This window comes from Muntiacus reevesi, unplaced genomic scaffold, assembly GCF_963930625.1.
Source record: "Muntiacus reevesi unplaced genomic scaffold, mMunRee1.1 SCAFFOLD_124, whole genome shotgun sequence".
In the NCBI taxonomy this organism is placed as follows: domain Eukaryota; kingdom Metazoa; phylum Chordata; class Mammalia; order Artiodactyla; family Cervidae; genus Muntiacus; species Muntiacus reevesi.
The window spans coordinates 1-12,500 of NW_027077804.1; the positions used below are offsets into that span (position 1 = coordinate 1).

At 60.1% G+C, this 12,500-nt stretch overlaps 1 protein-coding gene across 1 annotated transcript in view; it reads right to left on the reverse strand.

Moving 5' to 3' along the window:
- Positions 1-10,898: 10,898 nt before the first annotated feature.
- LOC136155141 (collagen alpha-1(I) chain-like) overlaps positions 10,899-12,500 on the reverse strand; it is a 2,813-nt gene continuing 1,211 nt past the window's right edge. The window contains exons 2-4 of the mRNA XM_065917037.1: positions 12,281-12,500; positions 11,262-12,200; positions 10,899-11,212 (exon numbers count right to left, since the gene is read on the reverse strand). The exon at positions 12,281-12,500 is cut by the window's right edge and continues 880 nt beyond it. Coding sequence (XP_065773109.1) covers positions 10,899-11,212; positions 11,262-12,200; positions 12,281-12,500 — 1,473 coding nt within the window. The remainder of the gene's footprint in view (positions 11,213-11,261; positions 12,201-12,280) is intronic.

The following is a 12,500-nucleotide window of genomic DNA, read 5'->3' on the forward strand; positions in this document are numbered from 1 at the left end:
CCTGAGAGGAGATACGATAACTGTTTCACTGAACGGAGGATCTGTGCTCAGAAACTCTTTCCACGACATGGAGGCCCGTACTAACTAACCTATTTGGTCCTTCCCTCGTTCCTTCCTTCTTTCCTTCTGGATTTTGTTGTTGTTGTTGTTGTTGTTGTTGTTGTTGTTGTTGTTGTTGTTGTTGTTGTTCCCCCCTTTCTCCCCCCCCCTTTTATTGGGGGGGAGGGGGGCTTCTCTCTCAGGTCCATGCACACGCACACGCGCCGTTTCTCACGTACACGCATACATGCATGCACTCACACACACAGTCACCAGTTCAGCTTTTCATGGGTTTCAGGGAAGTGTCAGAGGAGGGAACTGCTTGGGGTCCGGAGCAGGCCGCCGACCCCACCCCACCCCACCCCACTCCACCCCACCTCACATGAACCCCCATGCCCTGTGGAGTGTTTTGGACTCAAGTGACTTAAGAACCAAGAACCGGCCAGCGCCAGAGGAACGCTCCGCCCCTCCCTCCTTCTCTGTCTCTCTGAAGGCAGGCAGGAATGAAAACCTCCTTCCACGGAGGAAGATGTCAAGTGATGGTGGCTGCTTCGACGTCCGTCCGTGATCCTCACATGCACGAGTGGGGGTTCCTGGGTTACGAAAAGGGAGAGACTCCTTTGGCCTGACGCAAGGCGAGGTTGTCCTTCGGCCTCCCGCCCCACCCCCCACCCCCAGCCCCCTTCCTCCGCGCGGTGCCCAAGGGGCAGCCTCAAAGTGCAGAAATGGAGAAATGGGGGTGGGGCGGATCACCATTCAATAGAGAGAAGCTCGAGGCAAAGTCAAAGGCTCTGGCTTGACTGGAAAGCTTTCTGCATTTGAATGAAGCTATCTGACGAGGCCCTGCTGGGGGAGGGTGGGGGTGGGGCCCACAGACAATAGCCCCTGCCTGCCTGCCTGCCTGCCTGCCGGCCGGCCTGCCTGCCTGACTGAGGAGGCCCTCTGGCGGCGGCGGCGGGGCCACGCCCCCGACTCCTGCAACTCGGTCCCCTCAGGGAAACTTCTGGGGTGACTCCCTTGTCCAGGGAGTCATCAAAATTGGCCTGTTTCTGAAAAAGGCCCGAGTCACAGCTGTGACAGAGTCCCTGGATCTCTTCTTGACACATGGATTGACCTGCACCCTCCCATCCTGTCAGATCCTTTGGACACTCTCGAAGAGGTCTTTGGCTTGGGCCAGAAAACAAGCCGAGATAAACAAATAAGTTTTTCTCTGGTTTTTTTTTTTTTTTTTTTTGAACAGGGCGAAAACGATGCAGGGCTGTGGATCGGAGAGAAACCCGCTCCTCTCACACGCGTGAAGGCAGGAAGTTCACAGCGGGAGAGAACCTGTCTTCACTTTTCACTTCTCAGGGGGACCTGGACCGGTCCCCTCGGCTCGCACACCCGCAACCCCTAGCCCAGCTCTGCACCACCACCACCACCACCACCACCCCCCCCCGCCCTCTCCGCGGCCCCCCCCCCCCCCCCCCCGTCTCCCCCACGTCAACCCCACACCCACCCCCACCCCCCGGCCACCGAGGGGGGCCCGGGGAGGGGTGGCCATGGCCTTCTCAGCCCCTGTTCTGAGATGTCACTTGGGAAACCGCTCTAGGCCGAGATGCCAGATTGCTGCCCTGCTTCTTCGTGTCCATGCCCAAAAGGCACGTGAAATAATGGACAGCAAGTAGTGCACCCAGAAAACACAGAATGATCCTCCTGAACACCACACGGCCATTTTTATGGATCCACATAGAGGTCGTTGATATCCCCGCTTGATGCATGAACAGTATTCACACAGACTCGACTTATTTTCGCTTTGATTGGGGGTGCCCTATCCAGAGAGACCACGCGGGTCAGAAAGCAAACACAGAACATAGCAGAACAGAACCAAAACCACAGCCAAGTCGAGGGAGTGCTGAACCAGAGGCGCTCACACAGCCTACGAGGTGTCCCAGATGGTGAAGGAGCGTTTGTGCTCACGTATCTATGTGGAGGTCTGAAGGGTCACTTGCCAGCGATGCAGATGTCATGCGAGTGGCCGGAGATGTTTCTCCATAGGATCTCTTGGGATGCCGCACGCAGGCAGGGTGCCGGGTGCAGGGGCACCCTGGGAGGCCCGATTCCCCGAAAAGTTGGCATGTGGGGCGCAGGCAAGCACACAACGTTTTCTTGCAGGGAGGGTCGAGCGAGGAGAATTCAGGGGTCCATACCTCCAAGCAAGCCCCAAGCTGCTGCTGCTGCTGTTGCTGCTGCTGCTGCTGCTGCTGCTGCTGCTGCTGCTGCTGCTGCTGCTGCTGCTGCTGCTGCTGCTGCTGCTGCTGCTGCTTTTCTTTTTCTCTGCCCCAAGCTTCTTGAAAGGGTTCCATGTAGCATTCTGAAAGGCCAGGAGATGGAGGGACAGGGTTCGTGGTTGCAAACGTCTGGCTGTAGGAATTCTTTGTCTTTGGCGACTGTTCACCACGTGGGTCAGGTCATGAGGTTCCTATACCCCTTCCACGGGACAGATGTTCACTGGGGGAGTGGGAAGTGTCCACACTCCTGTTCCCACTGCTCCCCTCCGTGAACTGGAGTGCGAATCTAGATGGGCCTCTGACCACACACATCGCTGGGTTACATCACGCCGGTTTGGCCTTCGGTTCTCACAGACTGGCACTCTTGCTGCTTCTTGAAGTGTCCTAGAGAAGAAGACATCGGATTCCACATTAGATCAGCTTCTTTGACTAGCGACGGCACAACAGCCACAACAAGTGGGATGGATAAACACAGAGGATGGTTTCCTTCGGACTATGGAGCGTGTGTGTGTGTGTGTGTGTGTGTGTGTGTGTGTGAGAGAGGGAGAGGGAGAGGGAGAGAGAGAGAGAGAGGGAGGGAGGCAGAGAGAGAGAGAGAGAGAGAGAGAGAGAGAGAGAGAGAGAGAGAGAGAGAGAGAGAGAGAGAGAGAGAGAGAGAGAGAGAGATGCCTCTGTGGTCCTAAGGCAAGCACTGAGGAGTTGAGACTTTCTTTAATGAACATATTTTCCTTCACTTCAGTCGTGATGGTCCAATGATTTGGATGACAACATTTCATGTTCAGGGTAGATGATTTTAGAAGGCTGTGAAGGAACTTCCCTGCCTGGTGGTCCAGTGGTTAAGAATCCACCTGCCGATGAGGAAGGGGACAGGGTGTTTTCGATCGATCCCGGATCAGGGAAGATGCCACTGGGCTCCGGGCAGGTTCGATACAAACCTATAGAACGGACAATGCCAGGCAGGCGTGAAGGCGAGGGCAGACGGGGGACTCTGGACGAGGATGACTGACACTGACGTCTCCGCGTAGGTGGGTTGTGGCCGGCACACTCCTCTGGGGCAGGATGTTCCTAAGACCGTTGCGGGAGGAGCAGGGGACCTAAGGGAACTCTCTGTCCTCTCTGCTCCATGTTACCCTCGGAACCCTAATCTGCTCAAAGAGAGGATTCAGCCTATGGAAAGACAAACTCACACGTGAGTGAACCTCCTTTCTGGTTCACTTGGATTCTGAAAGCGTGACGGTCAGATTCACTCAACTCTCTGGATGTCTGTTCTTCCTGAGATCCCGGCCTACTCACTGGAAGAACAACACATGGAGCCGGATGAGATCTCCCTCTGCATGGCGGCTCCAGCGTGCACACATTTCAATGGCTACGGCTTGTGGACATCGCACCGAGAGCCTAACTCCGGTGTTTCAGACGCCTGTTTCTGACTGAACAGTTCTAACTGCGGGAAGCCCAAAATTTGCCCCTGCCTGTTCGATCTGCAGGGACTCTGCAAAGAACACACGTGCCCGGTCTCGTGACCGATCCCGTTTTCGGAGCTAGCCTGGCGTGTGATCTGTTTTCCAGGCCATAGGCACGCACTGGCACTGGGGAGTTGTGCTCCTCCCCCCCCCCCCCCACCCCCGCCGCCGCCGCCGCCGCCGCCGCCTCCTCCTCCTCCTCCTCTCTGCCCCCACCCTCCCCCCCGCATGCACACTCGCTCCCTCACCCCCACCCCCACACCGCCTGGGCCCGCCCGTCCCGTCCAGGTCTCCCCCCACCCGTGGAAAAGGCCAGGAAGAAATGGTCCCAGAACGACGCAGCCTAGAAACAGTGGGAGTCCACTTGGATGCGGTTAGGAAACACCTGAGCACACCTAGGCCAACACTGCCACCGTGTGGGGTGAGAGGCCAGTGAGAGGAGAAGCTCAAGAGTTCAGAGGAGGAGGAAGAGGAAGAGGAGCAGGAGGGAGGGAGGCAGGCGGCGGTGGGGGGAGGGGAGGGGCAGGCTGAAGCTGTCTCGGGGGCGTTGACATGGGTGAAAACCTTCCCCTTCAGAAGGGCGCTCCGAAGAGAGAGTTCCGGCGGGACCTTGAGAGCACACAGGGCTTCGTTTTGGAGGCTGACCTTAAAGCTGGGAGTGGGGGGTGGGGGAGGGAATCATCCAGACAGACGGAAGACACCAGGCCGGGAAGGCGAGACAGATTCTTTACAGAAGTGAATCGGATGCTTTTCTGTCAGTGTGTTCCATAATCAGACTATCATGGAAATCCATCCATCCATCCATCCATCGATCCATCCATCCATCCATCCATCCACCCACCCACCCACCCATCCACCCATCCACCCACCCACCCACCCACCCACCCACCCACCCATCCATCCATCCATCCATCCATCCATCCATCCATCCATCCATCCATCCATCCACCCACCCACCCACCCACCCACCGTCGTTTCGCTCCTTTTCTGTTCTCTACATTTTTAACGGCGAGTGAGTGAGAGAGTCTTTCAGTGGTTTGGTAGGATTTTTGAATGTCATGTCGTAGGGCCATGGTACTTTTCAGCCATGGATGAACGTGACGGCTTCTTTTTTCAGCTTCAGCTTTCAGGCTTATCCTGAACTGCCTCGCCAAGCGAGGCCTGTGTGTCCCTGTGTGCTGGAGGAAGGACACTGTGCTATCCACATCTTGATCTGGGGCTGAACAAAACCACCCACCCTTGGGAATGTGTTCCTTGGCTTCGTTTCGTTTCCCTATGGCACTGACCTGACCGTCCTGTCCTGTCCACTCTTTGGATCCTTTATCTCCCTCTCCCCCTCAAGGCACTTGGTCCTTTTCTTCCTCCTCCTCCTGCTCCTGCTCCTGCTCCTCCAACGTTTTCTTTTGCCTGCCTGCCTGCCTGCCTGCCTGCCTGCCTGCCTCCCTCCCTCCCTCCCTCCCTCCCTCCCTTCCTTCCTTGTTTTGTTTTTGTTGCTGCTGGCTGTGGTTCCCCCACTACTTTTCAGGTGTGCAGACGATGTTTCAGTGTAGCGCAGGAAGGGCACAGCGATCCCCAGGATACATCTCGTGAGTGACTGTCCGTCACCACTTGGTGTCACGGCAGATGGCATTTGGTGTCATGACGTGCCCGTGACTCATTGATTGCATCCGTGGAAGGCTGCACCGCGTCGTCTGTCTCCGTCACCAGTGGCACTCACTCATTCTCTCCCCCTCCCCACCCACCCCCGCCATCGTGTCACCCCCTCCCTCCTCTGGCCACCACCCATGTGTTCCTTTATGGTATCTATGAGCCTGCTTCTGATTTGTTCTGCTCTGTTCATGGTGTATCCTTTGGTAGATTCTGCATGGGAATGACTGATCTGAGGTGCTTCATTTAGCATAATAGCCTTTCTAAAGATCTCTCCAAGTTCCTGCAGACTGTGAGATTTCATTCCCTTCTGGTGGTTGAGTCCCATTTGTGTGTGTGTGTGTGTGGGGGGGGGGGGGGGGCGGGTGGGTGTGGTGTGGGTGTGTGTGTCTGCATGCGCGTGCGCACACGCGCACCTGAATAGATACAGGTGTAGGCACACAGACAGAGAGTTCTATCATTCTGTTTGTGCGGATGTCTACCTAGGTATAGGTGTCGATACCACACACACATACACATGCGCACATCTTCTTGGTCCCCTCCGTAGGCACTCCGTGGAGTTGCCGGGTTGGGTCGGATGGGGAATCTTTGGTGGAGTGTCCTGAAGGATCCCAGGACTCGTTTCCCTAGTGATGGGGTTTCTCTCTCTGTGAGGTGCCAGGTGATGAGCTCTGAGATCTCTGAGTCCGTCAACACTTTTCTCAGCTGCAGGAAAGACGCATTCCATCGATCAGGAGCCACTGTCTTCTGATGTTTCAAACTTGCTGTCGCGATTGCGAGTCCAGCTCCTGGGCCTTTCCCCTCCAAGTTGTCATTGTCCAGATAAACGCCCCGGGGTGCTCCCGTGAGCCCGCCCCCACCCCCAGCAGCCCCAGCCCAGCCCAGCCCCGCCATTGATTTGTTTTCTACCTTGTGCTTCTGAGTGTCTGTCTGTTCTACCTTTATTTTGAATGAAGGTGTCTGTTCGGGCCTCCTGCCGACTTCGCTCATCTCATCGGGGATTGTTTCTCTTTTGGAGGTTCAGCTGTCTGACCCCTTGATCAGTTTTGGACAGAAAGTCCCCTTTTGCAATATATGCTTGCGCTTTCCTCGTATACGCGCGGGCGCGCGCGCGCACGCAGACACACACACACACACACACACACACACACACACACACACACACACACACACACGGATGCGGATGTGTGTTTCTGCCTGTGTATGTACGTGTAGGTCTGTATATATTTCTATATACACACACACACACACGGATGCGGATGTGTGTTTCTGCCTGTGTATGTACGTGTAGGTCTGTATATATTTCTATATACACACACACACATATATATGTACATATCTATGCCTGTATGTATGCACACACGCGCGCATGTAGACATCTACACAGACACATGCGTATGTGTGCACATAGGTACATGTACACTGACTAATACGTACGTGTATGTATACATACGCGCGTACACACATGCACACGCGCGTATGCATATGCGTATACGCGTGTGTGTGCATCTATGCACACCAATCTGTGTATATGCACTCTACACACACACTGGACATACGTATATGCGTGTATGCTTACTTACACATACATGTGTGTATATGTACACATATATACAGCCGTACGTCTGTGTGGACGTATATACGCTATACGTAGACGTCTAGGTATGCGTACATATGGCTGTATACACGTGTACATACACGTGTGCATATACACAGGCGGATATGTGTGCGTATGTAAGCATGCACGTACGTGTCTGCACATACCCACACACACACACACACCTACACACCTGTGCGTATACATCACACGTACACACACGTACACACACGTGCGCATCTATATGCATTTACACGCCCGTGTTTATTTAAGTGTGGGTACGTATATCTGCGTATGGGCACACATGAGCATGTGTATTCATGTGCGTGCATATCCGTGTACGTATGTGTATAGATGCCTGTGCATACGTATATACATGCAAGCATACATGCACACTATGAACGCCCAGGCATATACGTGCACACACAGACACATGCGTGTACGTGAGCATGCATGCCCTTCGTACGTACTTGTTTATACGCATGTGTGCATGTATATATAGGTGCGAATATGTGTCCGTATGCATATGTACACGCGTATATGCACATGTGCGCGCTCTCTCTCTCCCTCTCCCTCTCCCTTTGTCTCTCTCTCTCTGTCTCTGTCTCTGTCTCTCTCTGTCTCTGTCTCTCTCTCTCTCTCTGTCTCTCTGTCTCTGTCTCTCTCTCTCTCTCTGTCTGTGTGTCTCTGTCTCTGTCTCTGTCTCTTTCTCTCTCTCTCTCTCTCTGTCTCTCTGTCTCCCCCTCCCTCCCTCCCTCCCTCCCTCTGACTTTTAAGCTGCCAGAGCAGTTCTACAACTTGACTTTCCTGCCTGGGGGTTTTGTTTCATGTCGCTTCTTCGGTTCTACTTCAAAAAGTTATGTATTCATTGACCTGGCTGTTGTCATGGAATCCAGGGTTTATTTAGTGGATCCCTATTGACTCGGCCCTCCCCACCGCGCCCCTCAACCCCACCCCCGCAGCCCTGCCACCCCAGACCGCCCAGCCGCCCGCCTTTCTGGTGTTTGTGGCCAGTGATCTTGAAATCCATGTTCTCCTGACCTCAAGGGCACTTTCCCCACCCACCCGGGCATGCCTGTGTTTGTTGTCTTTGGACTTGGTCACGGTCTCTACCCAGGTTGAGTTTTGTTTTCTCTTGTTGGGGGTCCGAGTGTCTCCTTCGTTTCCTTCCTCGCTCCTGGGCTTGCGTGTCTGTCTGTGTCTGCGTCTGCTTTCGAAAGTCCTGCTTTGTTCTCTGAGCAGCGCTTGCCTGGTTTCGCTTTGCCGGTCGGTCCCTCCCTCCCCTCCTCCCTCCCTCCCCCCCCTCCCTCCCTCCCTCTCTCACTCCCTCTTTTGGGGGGAGGGGGTCCGGGGGAGCCCGGGATGTCACTGGTGCCCCTCTCTCGGCCCCCGAGCCCCCGCCGCCGGCGTCTCCGTGGAATGTGCCCCCTCCACCCTGGAATCGCGTGGGGGGGGGGGGGGGGAGCGCGTCTCCTTCGGGGCAGCCTCCTGAGGAGATAGTTCCCAGCTCGTCTCCCTTCCTCTGCGGCCGGGGTCGCGTCGCGTCGCGTGGCTCGGAGGCGGAGGAGGCTCCGGGCCGAGCTCGGGCGTTTGGGCGGCCGGTGCGGTGGCGTCCTCGGCGGCCGGCGACAGCGACACGTCCTCGGGACGGTCGAGCCGGTTGTCAGGAGCCACCTGGCGGCCGCTTATATATTGTCCCTCGCCCTCCGGAGCTTCGGCGAGACTTTCAGGAGGATTGTGACTCAGCTGCCGGGCCCGAGACAGAGCTCTCAGAAACCGGCTACGCTGGCGGTGACAGTCCCGGTGACACCGAGGCCTAGGGACGTCCTGCTGCCGCCGGAGATTGGTTCTCTAGGTTTCTGGGGAGGGTGACCGTCGCGGCGCTCCAGATGTGGGCTCTGGGGCGGCCTGGCCGGGTCGACCAGCATCTCCCCGTGACCCTCCGGCCGTGGAGACGGACCGGCCGGACCCTACCTGGGCCGGACCGCCGCGGTGGGCAGGGAGAGGGTCTTCCCTGCCCGGAGCTCCTGGACTCGGACTCGGCGGTCCGGCCACCCCTCGGGTCGCCCTCAGGAGCGTTTGCTTCGCCCTCGGCCCCGCTCCGGAGGTGGGGACCGGCCCGGACTGTGGCGTGGAGGTCGGCGGAGGGCGCGGCTGGGTCCGGGCCCTCGGGTTCTCTCTGACCGAGGTGTTTTCCGCGTCGCACTCCGGAGGTGGGGACCCGCCCGCCGGAGTCGTGAGGGGTGATACGGAGAGGACGGCCGGCGCGGGCGCGTGTGCGGTCCCCCGGTGGGGTCCGGTCGCCTGAGGCGTCTCCCGGCACGCATGCCTTTTCTTTCTCAAAGTCCCGATAGGTCCGGAGACGTGGATGGACCGGGTCCTACTTCCGCGGGTGGCCGGGGAGGGCGCGCTCGACCCTTCAGCGTGCCCTCGTGGGTCTCGGTCGTCGGACGCGACTTTTTCTCACGCCTCTCCCAAGTCCCTGAATCCCGGTCAGTCAGGAGATGGGTGGGGACCGGCTCGAGCTGTCCTGGGTGCCGCGTGTAGGACGGTCTGGGCCCCGGGCGTGGTCCCTGGTCGGGGCCCGCTCGTCTTGTTGGAGGCGCCTCGCTGACGGTTCTTTCTTCTTCTTTACGCACATCGAAGCCAAATCCCAATTCGGAGACGGACCGGTACACCTACCTGTGTGGGCGAAGCGGGGAGGGAGTCTGCGGCCAGCTCCCTCTCCCTTGGCGTCTGCGCCCCCACTTTTGCCACCACGCGGCCCCATTTCCTCAACCCCCCCCCCCAAGTCGACCAGATGCCCCCCGCGCGCCCCCCCCCCCCCCCCCCCCCCCCCGAGAGCTCCAGGCCTGGTGTTCATGGGGTAGTGCTGGGGACAGGTGGCCGCGTCAATGTTCCGGGGTCCCTCCCTGCGAGTCGTAGATGGGCCCCGCTGTCGTCTGCTGTCATTTTGTCGCCCGAAATAGGTCTTTTTTGCCACCAGGTAAGTGCTGACACGGTCTCTTTTGGTGTCTGCCTCTGAAGACGTTGGGTCTCTGGATGCACGCGGGGCTCTGGGCTTTTGGGCCGCCACCTGGCGCCTGGTTCGGCCTTTTGCCGCTGCAGCTGCCCGCCTGGGCCTGTGCGCCGGCTCCTGTGTGCTGTGTCCTGACCGAACCCAGCTCGTGGTGCCACCTCCGGTCTCTGGGCGAGCTGAGGGCGGTGGGGCGAGGCGGTGTTGGGTCTTTGACCCTGCGCTCCCGCTGTGGGCACCCGGTGGTGGCTGGGACGACCCCCGCCCTCTAGGCTCCGTGCCACACGTGTCAGGCGTTCTCCTCCTGGGGTCGTTGGCCGCCGTCGCCTGAGGTGTGAGGTTGGGCGGGGAGGGGAGGTTGCCGGTGAGGCTTAAAGCGGGCCCCCTGGGCCCCCTCCGGTGACTGTCCTCACCTGTGCCTTCTCTTCCCCCCCCCTCCCCCCGCTCCAATTCGGCTCAACTGATTGATGTGGTGTGGTCGTGTTCTCCCGGGCCGGGCCTAAGCCGTGCCGGACGAGGGACGGGCGTTCCCAGTGAATGTGTCCGCTCTTCTCGGTCTGCCCGCGGGGCCCCTTGCCTGTCTTTCCCCTCTTGCCCCTTGGGGAGGGTGAGGAAGGGCAGGTGTTGGGGTGTGGCCTCCGGCCCTGACCTTTGGTCTCCCGTCCCCCGCTCTGGGGTGTCTAGTGGGGCCGTGGGTCTTCGGACACAGCAGATGTGCTTTGCTTCGCCTTCCTGGCGTGTGCCCCGCGAGCGGCCCTCCCCGCGGTGGGGAGGGCTGTGCCGCTGCCACGCTGCGCGCCCCCGCATGGGTGTGTGAGCGTGCCTCGTTGGACCCTCGGTGGTGCCCCTGGAGTGCTCCAGGTCGTCCCTCAGGTGCCCGAGGCCGAGCGGTGGTGTTTCCCCTTAACCCTGTGTCCTCCTCGGGTCCCCGCCACGGTGGTGTGCGTGTGTCCCGTGGGGGGGGTCGAGGCGGTAAGAGAAGCCTCGTTGTGTGCTCCTCCCGTCGTTGGAGGCTGCGGGGCGCGGGCTCTGCCCCGGCCCTGACCGCACACACGCCCCTGTGTGGTGGTCCGCTTACCTATACCGCAGACCCCTTCCCCTCCCGCCCAGTTGAGGACTGGCGGCTCCTGGTGTGCCTCCGTGGGCCCCGAAGGAGAGACGACCGGGTGAGGGACGGCGCGCCCTCGGTGAGAAAGCCTTCTCTAGCGATCCAAGAGGGAGCCTTGGGGTACCGGATCCCCCAGCCGCTGCCCCTCCTGAGTGTGCAGTGGCCACCGTGGCGACTGCCAGAGCACGTGGGCAGAAACTCCCCTTCCCCTCTGTGGGAAGAGGGGGTGATGGGTGCGCCGGCCCCGCGGTGGGGCCGTGTGCTTGCTTGATGCCTACTGCGGCCCGCGCCTCCCCCCTCCGAGTTGGGGGAGGGCCCCGCTGGGCCCCGCCGGGTGTCCGGCGAGTGGGGGGCTGTGCGTGTGCTGTGTGCGTGCGGCCGGCCCCGTGGTGTGAGCCCAGGGGGAAGGGGGGGGGTTTGGGGTGCGATTTTGCCTGGTCGGCCCCGGCTCCCCCAGCCCCGCAGCCGTGGTGAGGAGGATGAGGAGCCTGTCGTGCCTGCCCTCGCCCCGAGCCGCAGCCGGTGGCAGTGTTGTGGGCCCGGTCTGGGCCGCCCTCGCTCGAGAGCGTGTCCCCAGGATGTTGAGCCTCGGGGTCAGACTTTTGATGGAAGACACGGATCTGTGGAGGACGGACGGACGGATGGATGGAAGAAAAAGACGGGTTTGGACGGCACGCCGGCCCTGGCGGCGGGGCCGGGGTGTGGGGCCCGCTCCAGGGATGGCCAGGAATGGCCGGCGTCCCAGGCGTCGCGGGACCGCCCTCTTGTGTGGGTGGCGGTGGGATCCTGCGCTGGTTTTCCTGGTGGCCCGGCTGTGTCCCGGTGTTTTCTGGTCCCCGGGCGGCGCCCTCGCCCCCGTCCCGTGGCCCCTGCTGCGCGTGCTTGCCGGCCCCTCCCCACCGCTGCCGGCCTTCCTCCTCGCCCCGCGCGTGTGACCGCCTGTGTCCCCTTCCGCCCCCGTTCCCCGCGGTCTGGGACCGAGCTGGCCTCGCCTCACGTGGGTGTCGTCTCCCGGCCACTGTCAGCCGGTGGCGTCCCCGGGTGGAGCAGTGCCCTCGGAGCCCTGAGAGGGGGGCGGGGCAGGGGAAAGCCTTGGCGCACAGCAGGGTTGCGCGCGTGAGGGCTGTTGGGGGACGCCGGTACGCGGCGGGAGAGCGTTCTCCCGGGTCGGCCGCGGCTCCGGGTGTAGGGTGGCGGTGGGCGTGAGGCCCCGTGAAGGGGGTGCGCCCCCATCCCCCCCCGCGGGGGTTGGGTGAGTGTGTGTGTGGCCGGGAGAGGCCAGTCTGTCGTTCTGGGTGTGTGCCCCGGGACCGCCCCTGTGCTGGGAGGCCTCTGGCGGTGAGATCCCGCGGTGCGCCCTGGC